Source organism: Dunckerocampus dactyliophorus, chromosome 16, assembly GCF_027744805.1.
Source record: "Dunckerocampus dactyliophorus isolate RoL2022-P2 chromosome 16, RoL_Ddac_1.1, whole genome shotgun sequence".
NCBI lineage: Eukaryota > Metazoa > Chordata > Actinopteri > Syngnathiformes > Syngnathidae > Dunckerocampus > Dunckerocampus dactyliophorus.
The window spans coordinates 6,835,023-6,854,480 of NC_072834.1; the positions used below are offsets into that span (position 1 = coordinate 6,835,023).

The 19,458-nt window shown below is 42.5% G+C and overlaps 1 protein-coding gene across 2 annotated transcripts; it reads left to right on the top strand.

Moving 5' to 3' along the window:
* Window positions 1-976: 976 nt before the first annotated feature.
* Window positions 977-19,220, top strand: LOC129168969 (sodium/potassium/calcium exchanger 3). Of its 2 annotated transcripts, XM_054754862.1 has the most exons (18): window positions 977-1,092; window positions 1,811-1,989; window positions 7,229-7,330; window positions 13,717-13,793; window positions 13,879-13,953; window positions 14,045-14,129; window positions 14,287-14,390; window positions 14,461-14,535; window positions 14,608-14,633; window positions 15,329-15,382; window positions 15,478-15,620; window positions 15,813-15,979; window positions 16,700-16,904; window positions 16,970-17,136; window positions 17,268-17,382; window positions 17,495-17,607; window positions 17,692-17,757; window positions 17,841-19,220. In XM_054754862.1, the coding sequence occupies exons 2-18, from the start codon at window positions 1,887-1,889 to the stop codon at window positions 17,949-17,951; spliced, it is 1,788 nt and encodes a 595-aa protein (XP_054610837.1). In that variant the 5' UTR covers window positions 977-1,092; window positions 1,811-1,886; the 3' UTR covers window positions 17,952-19,220. The 2 variants fall into 2 exon arrangements, with proteins under 2 accessions (XP_054610837.1, XP_054610835.1); XM_054754860.1 differs by lacking the exon at window positions 977-1,092 and having other exon boundaries at window positions 1,481-1,989.
* The last annotated feature ends 238 nt before the right edge of the window (window positions 19,221-19,458 follow it).

The following is a 19,458-nucleotide window of genomic DNA, read 5'->3' on the forward strand; positions in this document are numbered from 1 at the left end:
TTTCCTAAACACCAGCCAAAGAAGAACGCTTTCTCATCCCTGCACTGACATCGGGAGGACGTATGACAACAATGTGCTGGCCTACCGGCCTATGTCTTTATTTGGGGTTGAAGCACAGGATGGAGTCTTCGCTGGGTGTGTCATACACACACATCTAGGGCTTAACACTACTTTGACTCAACTGTAAATACAAGTCTTGTGTGTGTTTAGGCTCACAGCCTTGTACGTTGTATTTCATTTGGAGCAAATGCACTTTTTGCCTGATTTGCAAGAAAGAGGGTACGTGCAGGGTTGTTAAAGTGACTGTTGCCATTTGACCACTAGGGGGCACTTTAATTACAAACATCAGGACTCCTGTATTTATGAATACAAGGGGCGTCCAAAGTAAGGCCAATTCCAAAGACCCCTGACTGAGTGCCCCCCCAAATAGACATGTGGTGACAACAGCTGCCAAGGGAGGTCCAATGCGTTTTGTTTTCATGGGGCCCAGAATTTTTGGCGGCACCCATAATATGGAAGAGTTGAATATGACTGGTATGATTTTTTTTAATGTGCATTTTTGACATCTGTCATCTACAGATGGTTGTTATATTGGTCACATAAGAGTGACTTACGAGTGACGTTAGTCTTTTGCAAGCATTCCCTAATGTGGCCTAATAGGAGTAGACAACGTCTTTCCTGCTTGGCACACACACAAATTAATAATAACCACTGATAAAATACGTGTTCCATTAATATTATATTATTATATATAATACTTGTGCTCTGTCTGTTAATTTATTGTATATAATTTCCTGTATAGTATTTTTTAAATAGCTCTTATCCAATCATATTCCTGTCCAGCGTTGCCAAGTTAAAAAAAAACACCGCCTTTGAAGCTATGACTGACAGCTCCATTAACCAATCAACTTCGGAGTTTGGCTAGCAGGTGTGTTTAACATAATGTCGGTATTTTCCTCTATTCTTTCATTGCATGGTCAAGGCTAGCAAGCAAACGTATCTGTTGCTAACAAGACAGCTTGGACGAGTTTGCTTGAAATTAAAGTTTGTTTTGATTTTATTTCTCAATTAAATACTTCACTAAGAGAAATGGTAAGTTAATGAAAGCTTACAACATTAATACAACTAGTTGAACTCAACTGTTAGCTGCTACACAATGGTAACGACAAGCACCGCTTCAAGCAAAACCATTCAATCGAAGCAAAGAATAATGGATTTTGAAGACAGATGCTCAGCAATAATGCTTCATATTTAAGTTGAATTTTGTGTGAGGGTCATTTTTAGTGTATTCAACATTAAATGACTTTCTGTAATGCATTCGCGTACAGTACATTGACGGCACTATCTACGATCATTGGGATAAGGTGGTGGTTAGGTTATATATTAGACGTAGCGGTAGGGCAGCAGTAAGTAATGCTTTATCAGTAGAGGGGGTCAGCATCTGTTGTATATTAAGGGGTCTGTCGCCGACTGATGGTCACTTACTGGAAGTGCAGGTGAGAGAGGAGAGGAGGGAAGAAGAAAGGGGGCGCTTCCAGCATGTCGCCTCCTGTTGCTGCCCCTCACTGTGGGTGCTGCTGTCGACCTTTCAGCCTGCTCACATGAGCACAGGCAGCCTCTACTTCTTACGCCGTGACTCGCCATGAGTTGGCCGGAGGGTGGTGGAACTGGAGCGGCCTGACCAATGCTTTGAGAGTGGACGGGGAAAACCAAAGTGGGAGGGTTTTATGGGTTTTTTCCACGCTGTTCAGCAACTTATTGCAGGAGGTGGTAGTCGTATAGTAGATGGTGGTGGTTTGTTCCGTGACAGGGGCTGTCCAAGTGGGATAGAAGTCAAGACAGGGCGCAACAGATGTTTATGTAGCGGATATGCGGGCGGTGGAGGAATGAGAGCAGCAGCGAGGCACCGGCGGCCCTTCCAGCGGTTCTGCTGCTGCGGAGTCGGGCTGCTCGCCGTCTTATGGCTATCTCAGGTCATCTACACACCAGGTGAGACCTCTAATGACACACACCGTGTAAATGCATCACTTTAATGATTATGTTTCTGTAAATTATTTCTTTACAGTCAAAGAAGTGTAAAATATGGCACAACCTAAAAAAATCGTTTCCATTAGGTACACCTGCATTTATCTAGTGCAGGGGTGTTCAAAGTAGTTTGTTGTTTAAAAAAAAAACAGCACAAATAGAGCAAAAAGGTACAATGTAGAGGGAAAATAATGGTGATTGATTGTGAAGTCTGACTTTGAAAAACGGTAAAAAAAAACCCAAAAAAACGGCAAAAGTATTGCTCTTTTGAACGCATCTTATTTTGAGAAGCAAATCGCTTTACTTTTGTGATCCCACCAACGAGCCGGAACTACTTTCTTCAACTCCAAAAACTGACCAGAAACTCGCTCACGGGAAAAAGTAGGGGAAAAGTCATTGTTGATGCACTACACCGGTGATGGGGATGTCATACATCTACATGTAAACAAATCAGCTATCCCTTTAAGGCATATATATTGGTGTAGATTCACAAATGATTGTGAGTTAGATGATGTCTAAGCCTTGTGCATTATCCTCCCATCACCTTTCACACTCTGCTACACACTCACCAGCAGTATCAGCACCTGTGTGGTGTGTGACTGTGTGTGTGTGTGTGTCATAACCATATAATGCAGGGCTCCAGACTGCGACTAAAATATGAGACATTGCGAGTGAATTTTTCATCTGCTCGCGCATGTGCGCCCGGATAAAAGTGCGTGTTCCGTATTGAGTTGACCAGGGACGAGCCTTATTAAGGTGACAATGAAAAATAGTCTGCGAAATGTCAACAACTTGTCACAGTCTGAGCCAATCGATGCCTGCGTGTGTGATCGCTCACGCTTCACTCTCATTGAAGTTTGACTATTTTACCACCTTTGTTTACACATTTTGCCTGGCTCCACTGTCTCTCTGGCAGCAGCTAGCTACAGTAGCTAACTAGCTATAGTTAATCTGCCTATTCTCTGGTCCACGGACTCCAAATGTGACTATTTTTTTTCTTATCACAGTGACATTTTGTGTTTGAAACAAACAAGCAATGCGGTTCGTTCAGAGCTCGTTGTTGTCCCAAAGTGACTGTATGATGGCTGTCACGTTCACGGGGTACGTCCTAACTTACATTTTTCAAGTGGCACTTCACAACCTTGCTCTCATGTCACCATTATAGTAATGATTTTAGTTGTGTGTCTTAAGTTGTTCAAAATAAACACGTAGTGTGTCCAGCTTTAAAACAGTGACGCTACCACAGGATCTTAACAGGTAGCTCCTGAACTACCAGTAGCTCACCGCTGGTCAGTATTTGCTTCAACTTTTGGTATTTATTATGTTCACTTCAGACATGATGCCTGCATCTAATGACAAATGAGCACAACATAGCATAAAGGCAATGAGCACAGTGTCTGAGTGGAGATGTGCTTTGTAAATAAAGTACCACTGAAATGTTGGCAGTCACATAAAACACAAATAGCTCACCTCTACTTTCTTTTTTGTCAAAGTAGCTTTAATTGTACTGGAAGTTGGATTCACCTGCGCTATCATAAACCTGGGCACTAAATTTATACTGTTTTATATTAAGCAGGACAGATTTTAAATTGTTATTTTCTGTTAATTCTGTTATTTTTCACGAAAAAATGTATTATTGAACAATGAACGCCGCATGTATTAGTATTAGTGTAAAACAGGCCCCAAATTAAATTCGGGTTTGTGTCAAATGGTACAACATTTGTTTCACACAATTAAAGGCAAAAAAAAAAAACAGTTGCGTTGGTTGGCCCTCCCAACAAGGTGTCCCTTATTTATTTTTCCAAAAGTTGGCAACCTTACCAGTTAATTTGACCGTTTTGTTTTATTATTATTTAATATTTTTTGATGCTGATAAACTTGTGGTCCACACTTCAGCCCGGTAGTTTAAAGTAACGCATGAATGAGGTGGTTTGCCAACCCACATTACCTTCCTAAAGAGGAAGAAAGGAGACAAACGCCAAAGAAGAAGGAACGAGGGCGATATTGGCCTTATAATGTATATGATGTCACCAATAAGGCCTTCCAGAAGCTGTGGACAAAAACAGGGTGGATAGAGAAGACAATTGTCATTTATTATTTTGAGTATTTATTAGTAATACAGTGAAAATGAGAGGAAATGTGAACGTTTACTTTGCAAGTCGTTTTCGGTGTACACCGCAAAATTTTCCGCTTGTGCTCCTAAAATGTTAATTCAGGGGCCTCTGTGCTTCTAGTAAAATAAGTTAGTCTGGAGCCCTGCATGCAAGTGAACTTGGCTTTTGTTCCATCATGTGCATTTGTCTTCCATTGGTGTCTTAGCAAAAGAGCTGTATCATTTTTATTTAAACTTCACCTTTGAATTGTGTCTCGCAACCAGGAGAGGATTTTTGATCCCAGACCAAAGGCTGTTCAAGCTTAAAAGCCCTGGACGAAACATGTGCTCTGTTGTTTGTAGCGCTGACAGCTAGGTTACTTTTGCCATACCTGGATAATGTTAACGCATGTTCTAGCATCCCAAGTCGCACCATTTATGGATGTGCTCATCCAGCTGTGTGGCGATGAAACATTATTGTCTTTTTTTGGCCCAACAAAAATGGAAGACCCAGCCACCATCTTGGAAAAAAGTGATGCTTACATTGAATGCATTACAGTTGTGGTTTTTTTTGCTTTTCTTGCTGACCATAGTCACATGTTAATCATTTTTGTCAAGATTGTTGGCTTTAAACAAGCTTTCAGTTTCACGTTTAGGGTATCGTATGTCAATAACATGCTTTTGATGTTAGCATGTAAGCTAACAGCTGGCTAATAGAGGAGCTTCTTGGCTAGCTAGCCGATCTAGCTGGCAACATTGTTAGTGGGAGATGTTTAGTGAGACTTTAGGAAGCTGTTCTGTCCACACAGTGATTGACAGGATCAAATGTGGAGTTTCTGCTACTGAGTCAGGCAACAGTTGTTTGAAGGAACAGAGGGGCGTGTTGGAATGTCATGTTTGAAATAGTTACTGTATATAGGTCCCATTTACCGTAATGGTTTTTTTAGGCCTGGCATGATTTGGTTTGTCAGCAAGTTTGTCAGTTTGGTTCCTTTTGTTTGCAGTTGCAGATGTGTAATTGTGTGTGACAGAATGTAACACAGAACAACAGATTGTTCTTGTTCATTGTAGCAACTGGATTGTGATATAGTCTCATACAAACATTTCTTGCACTCTTCCTGCGTATTCATGTCATAACCGCTTAGCCTTGTCATAATTACTGCGGCACAGTAAGCCTATCATGGAAGGACTTTATAACTCCCCTCTTCCGCTCATGTAATGACTTTCTTGACCTAGATATAGGTAGATAAATAGATAGATAGACAGACAGACAGACAAACACAGACAGATAGATACTTTATTCATCTCCAAGAGGAAGGAATCCGGCTATTCGGGATAGAACCGGCCACAGACCAGGGCTTGTTTTCTGACAAATTCACCTTACAGACTTTAACAAAATGAGCCCAAATTGGAACCGTGGATACTAGACAGATGGCCGATGATAACTTTGCCATCAGATTTGGGCTGTGCCGCACTATGAAGTGTTTATAAGCAGGTCCACGAGTCAGATTTCAATAAATGAGTTATCTATGATGAAGACGGGACCCTGCTCTGATTTGTAGGATGTCATATGTTATGTCTACCAAACGATAATACACATCTTGGTATTCCAAACACAATGGTAAAAGAAATATTCATGAGAAATAAAAGTAGATTGCATTTAAAAGGGTGTACATGCATTTTTATGATAAATTTAATTACATTAGTGTTTAATTTGATCTCGACAAACTTTTGACAATGACGATGATATCCCGGTATGACGAAGTATACGGTGGAAAGGAAACATTTAGTGTTCGGGCTCCAAAAGCTGCTAACAGCTTTACACCATTGTCCGGGAGACCGCACCCTAGATGCTGAAGAGCAGAGCGTCTATCGTGCGACCTCACCATGGATGCCTGAGGTCGGAGCGCAGCGTTATGGTCATTATGATTATTATTATTAGGATTATTATGTTATTATTACTGTGCCTGTTGTGAAATAATTCACACCTGCAATAAAAGCCTGCTGTTGCAGTGATCATGTCTGGCACTTGTATGTGTCACCTACTGACACCTAGAGACCAGACACTGCATATCACAATTTGAATGCGTCTTTGATTAATGCTTTATATTTGTATTTTAGTTCATTTAGCCATTTTTATGCTTGAAAATACTAGGCAGAAAATACATATAATTTGTATACTTTTTTTGTTTTACTATCAGGCCATATTCAACCACAAAACAGCATGATTTATTAATTCATATATTTTTGAAAACCCGTGATGACAGAGCGAAGCCGCCAAATTCGAACTACGATGTGGTGAGGGACCACTATATTTTTTGATTATTGTGTATATAGCACTTTTTTTGCTACTGCCATGTATCTAAATAGAATGAATGGATCGTAGCATAATTTACAGTATCTAATGTCCTGTGACTAAAAAACAGGACTGTGTTGAGGAAGATGCATTTTGTGTGAAAATTGCACCAGGTCGTCAGTTGCACAAACCCATTTGAATTTCACACAAGTGGAGCTGCTCTTGATGCTGTGGCATAAAGGCCTTGGTGGCGGCGCTTGTGAAATGGGCTCATTGAGCTGTAAGGTACAAAGGTACACAGAGTGCCTGGCAGCCAGTAAATGCACCGTTAAAGCGACAGTGTCTCACTATCATCAGTGGCAAGATCCATCTATATCTTTCTTGCGGGGAAGATAATGAGAAATATCATCTGTGCAAGTGTGTGGTGGTGGTGGTGGGGAGTGGGAGGGGGGCTCTTCAACTGTCGCCCCAGTAACGCTGCAATAACCGCAGCCGCTGCAGAGATAAGCTGTCAAGGAATGGAACACAGAGTTAAAGTACATGCAATAAAGATCTCACGACAGATGATGACTGAGAACGAATGCTGAGCTCACTGCGGCCTCACATGGTTTCCTTATTCTCCTGCCCTGATAACAACAAAAACAACAAATTACAATCTCAGGAGCAGCATTATTTTCTTTCTTCACTTAAACACCCAGACGTGCGTACAGCAGTGTCATTTAATTGGAGAAAGAGTTGTTTTGGGATAGATGTGCTGCCTATTTCATGAACTTGCTTTGTGCTACACTGACTGATCCTGCATTGTTTTGCAACAGAGACTTCTGGGTCTCGGCCTAGCGTGGATGGAGGCACACTGCGATGGACGCGCACGCTCATGCAAATATCTGACAACCAGAGTGTGGATCAGCACCGAGCTGGTGAGTCTCTCTGGACTTCAGCATGACTATGAGTCCACATACTGAATCATGCCTAAGCATGCATGGATTACGACTTGGTGACTCTATTATACGCTCACTGGACACTTTAAAGGCCTCCCCGTAACGTTAAATGACAGTTAATGACCAAATTAACTGTGTAATGTGATTTTGCCACCACAACAAAGGAAAGGCAGAGGTCATTCTCTCCATGAGGTGACGTGAAAGGTTGTTTAGGGTTGTGATGTCATTGTAAAGTTTCAAGCAGGTTGCCAGGGAGAACGTCAGCATGCAGTCGCACAAATCATTAACCTTTTGGAGTTCTGCTGATTTGTTTGGACAGTGTGATGATGATGGTGATGATGATGTCAAGCTGATTAGCTGGCTAGCTGATGTGAGCCTCATTCCTCACAGATCACAGTTTGACTATCATTCCTGCATACCCAAGAAGTCTCATGGTAACGCAATGAATGACAGGACAAATGCACAACTTCCTCATCTTTTTGTCATTTGCATCACTCTGGCTGTGTTATTCAAGATTCAAGATTCAAGAGAGTTTTATTGTCATGTGCATGGTAAAATTAATGGCCAGCTTGACATGTTCTATTGTGTCCTGTGCTTCTTTATTAGTACAGCCCACTCTCTATAAATGTATGCAAATTAAATATCACCTTTTGGGTACGCTGCATGCTGAGGGCACATCCTCAAGTAAGTTATATGCACATGGATCATTTTCAACCTTTATAAGCTCATTTCAGTGCAACCTGCATTCAGATGCCCCCAGTGTCAAATTAGTGGCCTTATTACTAAACAGCTATAGTTATTTGGACACCTCTGCTTTCAAACGTGTTGGGAAATATCCCACAAGGAGCCTACAAGGTCCAACCTCCCAGTGTTCCAGTCAGATGTAAACATAAACCATGGTTGATGATTGCATTAAGGATTTATTTTGTTTGTGAAGAGACTGTTTGACTTTTGACGGGCCTAACAAACCTAATCTTTTTTTAGAAGCTTTAATCTGACGTGCGAGCAAAAGTCTCGAATGATCCTATAAGACCCAGCAGGCCCAGGTAGCCACCATCTCCCTCAGCATGTGGCTTGACAGCCATTACTATTACATCATACAGTATGTGGTTGTGATTAAAAAAGCAGCGGTCATAGCCAGAGGGATATTATCTCGGGGATTGCAAGGTGACGTCTAGCACCAGGCTCGGTTCTCTCCTCTTTTCATCCCTCCCCTCCTTAACGTGGTCCTACTTCAGCTGACGATTCCTCACCAGGCTTGTTGCTAGGCAGCTAAATGCTAAGTTCTGAAGCCCAGATGATGCTGCTGAACTAAAATAGGCCATAAGTAGGGGGCGGCTGTGAATTCCAATTATGTAAATGAAGCAAACCTCTCATAATTATTGTGTCATCAAGGCTTAAGGTTGTTTATTCTAGTAAGTGACAATCAGCACTGAAAAAGACTACAGCCTCAGTAGTTTGATCTTTTTCTTAATACGTAAGCTATAGAAAATAGATGGACTTTTGCTCATCGCTTTAGGCAAAGCACACTGAAAGTGACAACACGATGATGTCGCGTTTTCATTGACAGCTGAGGTCGCAGTTTAAAGCCCACCTCCCTATTCATCTGTGTTGTATTCAAACTGCCTCAAAGGATTGCAAAATCAAAGACCAAATGCATAATTGAATTTACATTACACACCAGGAATGAAATATTCATTTTTTGATTCCTCATAAAAATGCACTGTTTGTGTAAGCGTGAGCGCGTGTGTGTGCATGTGCGTGTGTGTATGCATGTGTCGACGCCTGCTACCACTTTACTCAGCGCGCTGGCCGATAGCTTGGCTGGACGCATCGACACCCTGCCGACTTTATGATCGATCCCTTTACTCTGCCCCACCCACTCGTGTGAAAACCAAGGCAATTTTTCCCATAGAAAATAATGTAAAGCTAATCAATATGTTTCAGACACCCAAAAATATTTATAGAGAATAATTATATTTTACGGAAAACAATGTGAAATGACGAAAGAATGGAACTTGTTCATGTGGACTTTCCTCGCATCCTGATCAACTGTAATAGTGGTTATCAATTTGCTGGCACTCACAACTTTTGTATTTAGCAGTGGCACTCAATAAAAAATGCACGGACAGTGAGTCAGAAACACATTGGGTGCTTTGTTTGCTTTGTTTGATTTCGTGGAACGATACAGTCCAGGGCACACGGACTAGTTTGTTTCGTGCAATATTGTACGAAAAGCAAAAAAAGAAAATATATTGCAATCTACTAATTTTATTTTGACTGCGTTACACTCTTCTGACCTCTGTGTGTGTTATGCTAACCAGCCCCGCCTCCACCCACCAAGACAAACGGACTGCGTGATTGACAAAAGGGCTCATTCCGCTCATGTCGTTGTTCTAAGGAACAAACGTGCCAAGGTGCTAAAACCAATGCACAGAGTGAATTCTCTTCCTGCTTGTTTGGTGGCGGGAGACGAGGAAAACAGACACACACGCACATGGAAGTATATTACTGCTGGCAAAATGATTGTTTTCTGAACAAGAAATCTTGTCACGTTTTAATCTTGCGAGATCTTCTGACAGCCCTGTTGACTGTACTGTATATCATAGTCATGCCTGTGGACAAGTCACGTCTGTCTCCAATTAAATCAAGTCTCCAATTAACCCAACACGCATGGCTTGACATGACAATAAAACTCTCTTGAATCTTGAATCTTGAATGGCTTTGGAATGTGGAAGGAAGACAGAAGCCCCACGTACAAATGGGGAGGGCTCCTGACTATGAGGCCAACATGCTAACCACTAGGCCACTGTGTGCCTCAAATTTGTTAAATTAAGAGAAACAAAAAATCCTGTGACAAAATTATCTGGACTCAATCTGTCACCATCATAAAACCATGACCTGTACAGGTCAGTGTTTTAAGTTCCATTTTAACAAACAAAAGTCCAAATTGTATGATTGTCGGAGCATTCATCATTGTTTTTGACTTGAGCCGTTTGGGCAATGCATGTAAGTGTTTAGTGTTCTGGTTGCCATCTGTTGTTTAGCAGTAAACGGACATCAAGCAAGGAGATGCTCAAGTGGTGTGCAGTGAGGATGCATGTGTTGTCAGAGTAACATGGACACACTTCACCGGGGGCCTCTGTGTGTGGTTTAGTGCAAACACGCCATCATTAAACCACTGTCGTTTGTGTCTGTTTTCCGTCCTTCTCCCTGCACTCGCTCACTCTGGCTCTCTCTCTCTCGCTCTCTCTCAGACCTCTCCTGAGAGTTGGTAAAGGAAAAATAAATATTTTTAGACATCGCTGCTGCTGTCACTTCGCTCTTTTTTCATTTTTCATAAACCATGGGAAAAGCACATATCCACCCCCTCTCCTGCAATCCCCTTTGCCTTTGGCGTCCTACTGCCACCCATCAAAAAAAGCCCCCCGGGGAGAAGGTTGCCATGGCAACTGCCTTCATCAGAGCAATTCCTCAAAGCGTCCATGAGAGGTCCATGTTGCGGCCTGGTGTTTCCGCTGACAGCAACACCTGAGTGGGTGCGTCTCAAGGAGCCTGGACAGCTTCCAGTGTGTATAATAAGAGAGGATGCTGGGGGAAAAAGATGACGCTAGAGAAGGAACACAGATGTCCAACATAACGCACGTGCCCAGACAGGCTGCTTGAGAAGATGCAGCACAGCCTTCTCTCCTGTGATGACATGCCAGGTTATATGCTAAGCCGCCGTGATTTAGCGCAACAGCTGTTACCAAAGGAATCTCTTTTTTTCTTCCTTCCTGATCCTTCATGGAGGACCAACTTGACACTCAGTTAAAAAAAAAAAAGAGAAAATACCGTGGAGGCAGCTAATGCTGCAGTAATGATGGAGGCAGGCCGCACAGGCGCACATGTCTAAACATAACTGTGCAAACATTTACGTTTTCTAACTCCACATGGCCAAATGTCAACTCCTTTTGGTGGGGGTGGGGGGCAGGCCTTCGGCTTAATGCTCTCCCTGTGCTGACACGGCATTGTCAAAGATCACCTCTAGCATCTCCAATCACAAAGGATTGCGTCTCTGTGTTGGTGTGCTCTACTTATTGTGAGCTTGTGAAGCCTCCACGGGCGCGCAGGACACCAGCTATTTTTAGCACGCAGCCCCCTCCTCCACCCCCAGTAGTTTAAATTCATGCCGCTTGGATCACAGTTGTAAATTGGAGTTAGAGTACTGTTGTCTGGAGGCTGTCTTTGTCAGGTTGGAGGGGGAAGCAAAGCTGTCATTATTTTTTATTTGATTTGATTTTTTTGCCACTTAAGGACAAACAGGAAACAGCTGTTAGTTTCACTTCCTGTGTGACGCCTCCGTGTATAACAGGGTTTACATCTACACTGTCTTCGAAATTATTACGCGAATAGGATTTCATAAACATAAAATCTTTTGTTTTTCAATGAAAAACAGGCATGAAAACGTTCAATAATTCACAAAAACCTTCGTACGGTGAAGAAATTTGTGGCTGATTCAGATGACAGCTGGGATTGTGCTAATAAAGGCATAATGAGAACGGTTTCTGCCCAACAAATGTATGTAATCAACAGAGCACCTGCTAAAAAAAAAGCAGCGAACAGGTATTTGAAGCCGCTGGTACCTCTGAAGTCCTATGAAGCTCAAGGTGTACGATCCTCCAGAGACTTGCAGTTATGCATCAACCTACTATTTGGCCACCCTAAACAATACTCACAAGTAGAAACAGTTGCAATGGGCCGACAGATACATGAAGATTCATTTTCAAACAATCCTGTTTACTGATGAGGGCCGTGCAACCTTGGATGGTCTGGATGGTTGAAGTACGGCCAGCACATCTCAACAAAGCTGTGATGTCAGCAAGGAGGTCACGTTTTGGATCGGAATCATTGGAAGAGAGCGGGTAGGCCCTTTATGGTCATTACAGGTGTGAAAATGACCTCAGCAAAGTATTCCATGGTACAAATATGAAGAACCGTACCTTCTGTAGCAAAATGACCTTCCTGCATGACAATGCACCATCTGATGATGCAAAGAATACCTACCTCTCTGTCATTGGCTGTTATTGGCATAAAAGGAGAGAAACTCATGGTTTGGCCTCAACCTCAAATGAGAACCTATGGAGCATCGTCAAGCAAAAAATCTATGAGGGTGGGAGGCAGATCACAACAGAACAGCAGCTGTGGGAGGCTATTCTAACATCTTGCAAAGAAATTTGAGCAGAAATGCTCCAAAAACTCAGAAGTTCCATGTAAGAATGGTGACGGTTATATCAAAGAAGGGATCTTATGTTAACATGTAACTTGGCCTGCTAAATGTTAGTGATTGAAATAGCGTTGCAAATTGAACAAATGACTGTAATTTATATTGACTATTTAGCAAAATCAGAGAAAAATACCATTTGCATAATCATTTGGAACACAGTGTACTTAGAGATGTCTGAGTGCCTTAAAGGAGTAGTTTAATAAATGATGAACACACTTTTTCCCTATTCCTAATGACAGTGGAACCTCGATTAGCATCCGCCCGGTTATCGTGTTTTTTGGTTAATGTCGAATATTTTCACCGCAACTTTTCCTCAGTTTGCGTGCATTCGCCAGTTAGCGTACAGCCTGGCGCTCGTCCTGTCGTGTTGTTAATACACTGCGTGAGTCCAACTATGATCTTAATGGGTTTTTTTTTTTAATCTTGCTAGCATCCTATTAGCTAGCTCAGGGGTCGGCAACCTGAGCCGCATGCAGCTTTTCAGCCTGCTTGTACAAATGTGCATATTTCAGACAATTGCAAATGGTGATTAATTATGATTAATTCATTTGAAGACGGTGATGAATTTGATGAAAATTTGTAATCATTTGACAGCCCCAATAATGAGTTTAAATGCTAACAGGCAAACACGTTCTACGGCTCAACAAGACGCAGGATTGGCACATAATTATTGTTGATCTTCTATGATAGCGCCTTTCAAATGGCACTGCAGAGCGTTGTCAGGAGTATTAATAGATGACAAAAAAGTCCCCTTCAGAATAAAAGCAGAAGATTAAGCCACTGAAAATGACCAGTTGAGAATCACTGATTGAAGCCATTTTGAGAGAAACCAACGCCACTTCCGCTCTCAAGCTTTGTTGTGCAACATCCAACCAGTCCAGGGATGTCCGTGAGTGGCCCTCTCAGTCTTCCTATTGCAAAGGTTTTGTGTTGGAGGTAAAGATTTTACAGCACAACAGCCATTAAACCTCATTGAGCAAAGACTGTATTTTTAATATGAAATAACTTATTGAGTATGTGGCGGAGCAACACGTTATCTATTTTCCAGTGTTAAAAATATACAGGATATTTGTGTAGGCATCATGTGTGTCCCTTGCAGCTATCCATGAGTTCCCAGAGGACATCTTCACCAAGGAGCAGAGGAAGAATGGAGCAGTTTTACTGCATGTACTCTGTGTGGGTATTACTAGTTATTTTTTGGTGTGTTATTAGTATTATGTTATCTATTGAGTATCTAACATGGCAGCTTGTGTCTCTTCAGGCCATCTACATGTTCTACGCTCTGGCCATCGTCTGTGATGACTACTTTGTCCCTTCCCTTGAGAAAATATCTGAGGTGAGAGAGGCAGCGCTGGCATGCCTCCACGTTGCAGTTGTAATGTTTTAATGATCATACAATGTCCTGTTGTTTCACCCCCCCCTCTCAGAATCTACACCTGAGTGAGGATGTTGCCGGGGCAACCTTCATGGCAGCGGGAAGCTCCGCTCCAGAGCTCTTCACCTCTCTCATCGGTGACTAGTTTGTCATTTAAAAATAGAAACACAACAGAATCGCATATCCGGGTACTGCAGTGCCCAGAGCGTCCAGTAGATGCCAGTAGCATATTTTCAAAAAGCACCAAAAATGCTTTGATGTTGCATGTCTTTTATTTACTGTTGTGCCTGTCAGGGGTCTTCATCACTAAAGGGGACGTCGGGGTGGGTACGATCGTCGGCTCGGCCGTCTTCAACATCCTGGTCATCATCGGCCTGAGCGGCATCTTTGCAGGCCAGGTCAGAACAAGTTCACATTGAAGTCCAGTTGTGGCAAGATGGCAGAACTGATGCTGTGCCTCAACCGCAGACCGTGACGCTCACATGGTGGTCCTTATTTCGAGACTCCTCCTACTACATCCTGTCCGTGCTGACCCTCATCGTGGTGAGTTGCAAGTCTCACATCTGTGGTGACCTTTTTGTCCCCATTCTAATCATGTCTTTCTCCTCTCTTAAGGTTATTTATGATGCTGTGGTCGTTTGGTGAGTCGGTCATGTATAGATCTTCTCTGTGGTACGATGCTGCCTGAACTCTTGATTAGCTGTTCTTTCCACCGCAGTACGCAAGCGTCAGTCAGGTCAACAATCAGTCAAGCATCAGCAGGTTGTCGTACTGATTAGAGCTCTTCAAGAGCCTCATTTTAACCTCATCAGGCCATGAGTGCTTCACGTGGAAATCAGCTTTAGGAGTCATTGTCTGGGAAAATGTATGGGTTGCGGTGTTTTATAGTCCAGAAGCACGCTGCGCTTTAATGAAACTGCAGATTTATGGAACGCAAGACTTCATGGAATCGCAAGTGACGTATGGAGACTTTAAGGTCATGTTGCCATATTTCACGGCACCTTCATTTCATACGTCAACGTGCTCACTTTCAGCAGACGCGATCAAACGTAAAGTCATTTAGTCCTGCGTGCACAATCTAATACGACCACATACTGTGAAGAGTGCACGTGAGTCACGTGACCCATATTGTTCAAATAAAAGATATTGCTAATAATAAGAAATGTACTGTTAAATATGTGATTGCTTCTCTGGCGCATTCGTGCACGGAAATGATGATAATTATAAACCACCAAATCAGTTAGTAAAAAGAATTGCAGAAAGCATCCTTACCACTTCCTGTTCTCTTGCATCTTTGATATGAGTCAGATTGATGACACTGAAGTTTTCTCTGCAGGTGGGAATCTCTGCTCCTCATGAGCATGTATGCCATCTACATTATCATCATGAAGTAAGAGGCACCACCTCCCCTCATTGGTCCAGCACCCTGTTTCCACGCGGGTGACATTCATGCGTCTTAAATGATGTGTCGTTTGTGTTTTGCAGGTTCAACGCTCAGATTATGATCGTAGTGACACGTCAGTTCCGGAGCGCTTGGCCGTGTTGCGTTGCATCAGCGGACGGCAGAGACGACAAGATGGCAGAAGATGCCTCGGCCTGCCACACCTCCTTGGTGCTCCTCAACAAAGGTCAAACAGTGTTATTCTGAGCTCCCATGGGTGCTACCATGTTGCATAGTTCTCGTAAAATACCATCTTTAGGTAAAATAATCATTTGGATTTGTGGTGTGTTTTTCACAACCTGGAGAAGCGTTCCACAGCAAGCTCGCTGTGTGTGACCATGTGGTTTCCTTCACCGTTTCCTCTCCATGTGCCTTTTAGCTCAAGCTCACAATCAGGAGACGACTCCCGTCATCATGGTAGACGAACTTCTCATCGTCAGCCCCCACAAACTCTCCTTCTCTGAGGCCGGCCTGCGCATCATGATCACCCCCCACTTCTCACCTCGCACCAGGCTCTCCATGGCTGGACGCGTGCTCATCAGCGAGGTAACCCATACGCACACACACACACACACACACACGCACACTTGGCAAAGCAACATGTTTATTGCATATTTTCCAAAGGCTAAAACAAACAGGAAATAGCGTATTGACCCAAATATTTTTACCTTAAAAATAGAAATCAATAAAAGTCTGAAAGAGTCTTTTCTTCTCGTCACTCTCACACCAGCGACGTATAGCGATGTAGGCGTGACACACAGAGCCGCAAACATTACAATAATGGTGATCAACGAAGCAGAGCCCTCAGAGAACTGTCAAGTAGCTAAGAAATGCAATTCATAAAATAGGATGAAAGATTATTTTACTTACTCGGGGAACAAAATGGTAAAATTTTGTATCTTCTTTTTAACTCCATGTGGTCATTAAATAATAACATAAATACATTTTGGAACACAAAGTCATCTCTGGGCAAAATAAATAAAATAGTACAACACGATATCACATTTGAAAACATTTTTTAAATTCATAAAATAGGATCAATTAAATATTATACTTACATAGAAAAACTCACATTTTTTTGTCTTAGGTATTGTTCCGGTCTTGAAAAAGAGGGGTCATCTTATATTGGAGTCAATATGGTAATTAAAATGAATAAATCTAGAAATCTCAGCAAAAAAAATGAATAATAAAAAGGTATAATACAATACATTACATAAAATACTGTAGAGTTAAAATATTTGTTTTAATAAATACATACGCTTTCAGAGACAGAGGCTGATCCGGAGCTCCAAGAACCCACGGGGCAGTGGGTCTGGTGTCGGATCCGGACGGGGATCTACCACCAACAGTCTGAAGCGGACGGGCTCCTGCAGTCTGGAAAACGGAGGCAGGACAGGAGACACGGAATCCCAAGCCAAGCCAGGGATGGAGGAAGACGACGATTGGATCTTTCACCCCTTGCACATCCCAGGTGAGAAAGTGTCATGTGTGACTGATTTGCTGGAGTAAACTGACGTGAGCTTGTGTGTGCCTCAGCTGGCTGCTCTGCACGGGTCAAGTGGGTCATCACGTGGCCTCTGGGCCTCCTGCTCTACTGCACTGTGCCCAACTGTGTTCTACCACGCTGGCACCGCTGGTTCATGGTCACCTTTGTGGCCTCCACATTGTGGATTGCTGTCTTCTCCTACCTCATGGTGTGGATGGTAAGCACCACACTTTTCATTCACAGCAACATCCTGAGAGAGGGGCAAAATATTTGGAACAGACGTCAGTATGATGTTCTACACCTACAAGCTGACATTTATTGACCTGGCTGTGCTAACCTCCCATGTAGGTCACCATTGTGAGCTTCACCTTAGACATCCCAGACTACATCATGGGTATCACCTTCCTGGCTGCAGGGACCAGCGTCCCCGACTGCATGGCCAGCCTGATAGTTGCCCGACAAGGTAAAAAAAAAAAAAAAAAAAAAAAAAAAAAAGTCCCAATTGTGCAGTGAGGATCCTTTGCTCTCTCTCTGCTGCTGCTTGAGTCTGGCATGTGGCTGTTATTGTTTGTTAGGCATGGGGGACATGGCCGTGTCTAACTCCATAGGCAGCAATATCTTTGACATCCTGCTGGGTTTGGGTTTCCCCTGGGCTTTGCGCACACTTGTGGTGGATCATGGATCATCAGTATGCATACAAGACTTTTTTTATTTTATTCCTCATACACGTGGTGTTCCCCAACAACGCTTGTATGCTCCTCCTTTCCCACAGGTGTCCATCAATAACAAAGGACTGGTGTATTCAGTCATCCTGCTGCTGGCTTCTGTGTTCCTCACAGTGAGTCCACACAACAACTGCTTCCGCGAGGTACTCTCAAATGAGGTGGACTAAGCCGCATCTTTGGGTACCATTTCTTTCAGGTGACGAGCGTTCATCTAAATCGCTGGAGGCTGGATCGCCGCTTGGGACTTGGCCTGTTGTTCCTCTACTCCATCTTCCTGCTCTGCTCCATCCTCTTTGGCCAGATGTGAGGCCTCGCCTAAGGTCAAACCTTACCTTTTCTACCTACTGCCGCTCCTCTTTGCTGAAGCCAAAAAAGGGTGACACGGCGTTTGCTTTCTTAGCCATGTGTAGGTTCTCTCACAGTGATGCACTTTGTTAGTTTGGTTCTTACAGTATTTGATGACAATGTATGACATGAAGGAGTAATCTAGTTCAGAATGTTGTACATGTTCGCCCTGGGTAATTATTTAAAAAACAACAACAAAAAAACACCAGCTATTGGTTCAATGTTGTTCCTAACAGTACTTTATTCTGCTGTACCACATTTAGCATATTGTCTGTTTGCGTTTACCCTTGTCTATGTGTGAGTGTAATATTTACAGTTACAAATGTAGCAGTCGATAGAATGACAGCCTCCAAGCGGTCTGTCTGAGGCTCTGATGTCCTACAATAAAAAGGGACACTTTGAACGTGTCGGCATTTTTAGCCTAGAAACATTTATATGATGAAATGCACGATTAGCCTCACCACTCGTATTTGTACAGCTTTGTGTACGTGACCTAAGCGTTATGATGATATAGAATGGTACAATTGTCTCAAACTTTGATGAGTTTAGGTTTGGTTTCATTTTCACTCATTGATAAGACAGTGGATGTTTTCTTTTATGATTTCACTTTGGTGGAACATTTTAATGAAGCACAAACCTTCACTGGTATTTATTATACATGTGAGCAGTAATGCTGCACACTGCTGCTCCTTTCCTGATACAAAAACACATTTTAAGAATACATAGCATAGCATAGTTTGCTATGAGGAAAATAAGATGCCAGATTTTGGTACTGATATGAAATGTTCCACCAAAGGCAAAGTGGTCGTATAATCACTACTCGTCTGCTTGGACCAGACTTTCGACTTTTTATAAATGTTCAATGATCGATTATAGATTTACAATTCTGAAGCGCTGACTTAGTAGTTTTGTGGTGTTTTTAACATTTAAACTAGATCATGTGAATAATTGTTTTGCATACTTTTCAGCGTGTAGAGGAGTATCTTTTGGATGTTTTACACACTCGTGATGATTTTGTGAACGGGAACACAATTAGCAAAGAAACACGATGCATTCAAATGAATCGCTGCAGACAGAATGTTTCTTTAGCTTAACAGCCTCATTTCTATGTTCCGTGGTAAACATGTTTATTATTGCAATGTGATGCTGGGATACAGTATATTTTACAGTTCACATTAGGCATCAGATTATAGACTGTTATATCTTGAGTGCAATAAATTTGTTGAAGAACGCTTCTGGTTTTACCTTTTTCTACGGACGGTGAAAAGCGCAATCCAATTTGGTCACTGCTGCCATCTAGCGGAGAAAGCCAGCCACACACCTGCAACCAGAAGAGGCTCTTCTCCTGGACAGTTATTCATTTATTCGAAAGACAGAAAAAAAAACACGCAGCAGTCATCTCGCCTCTTGACGCATTCCAGTGTTGGCTGGGTTCTTGTCGCTAGATGACGTCATCGTATTTTGCATCT

Excerpts from the sequence above, each read along its gene's own strand:
- LOC129168969 (XM_054754860.1), top strand. The coding sequence starts at position 1,728 with ATGGGTTTTTTCCACGCTGTTCAGCAACTTATTGCAGGAGGTGGTAGT. Across the intron at positions 14,391-14,460 it reads GCGGCATCTTTGCAGGCCAG|ACCGTGACGCTCACATGGTG; the intron begins GTCAGAACAAGT and ends CCTCAACCGCAG. Across the intron at positions 14,536-14,607 it reads CCGTGCTGACCCTCATCGTG|GTTATTTATGATGCTGTGGT; the intron begins GTGAGTTGCAAG and ends TCCTCTCTTAAG.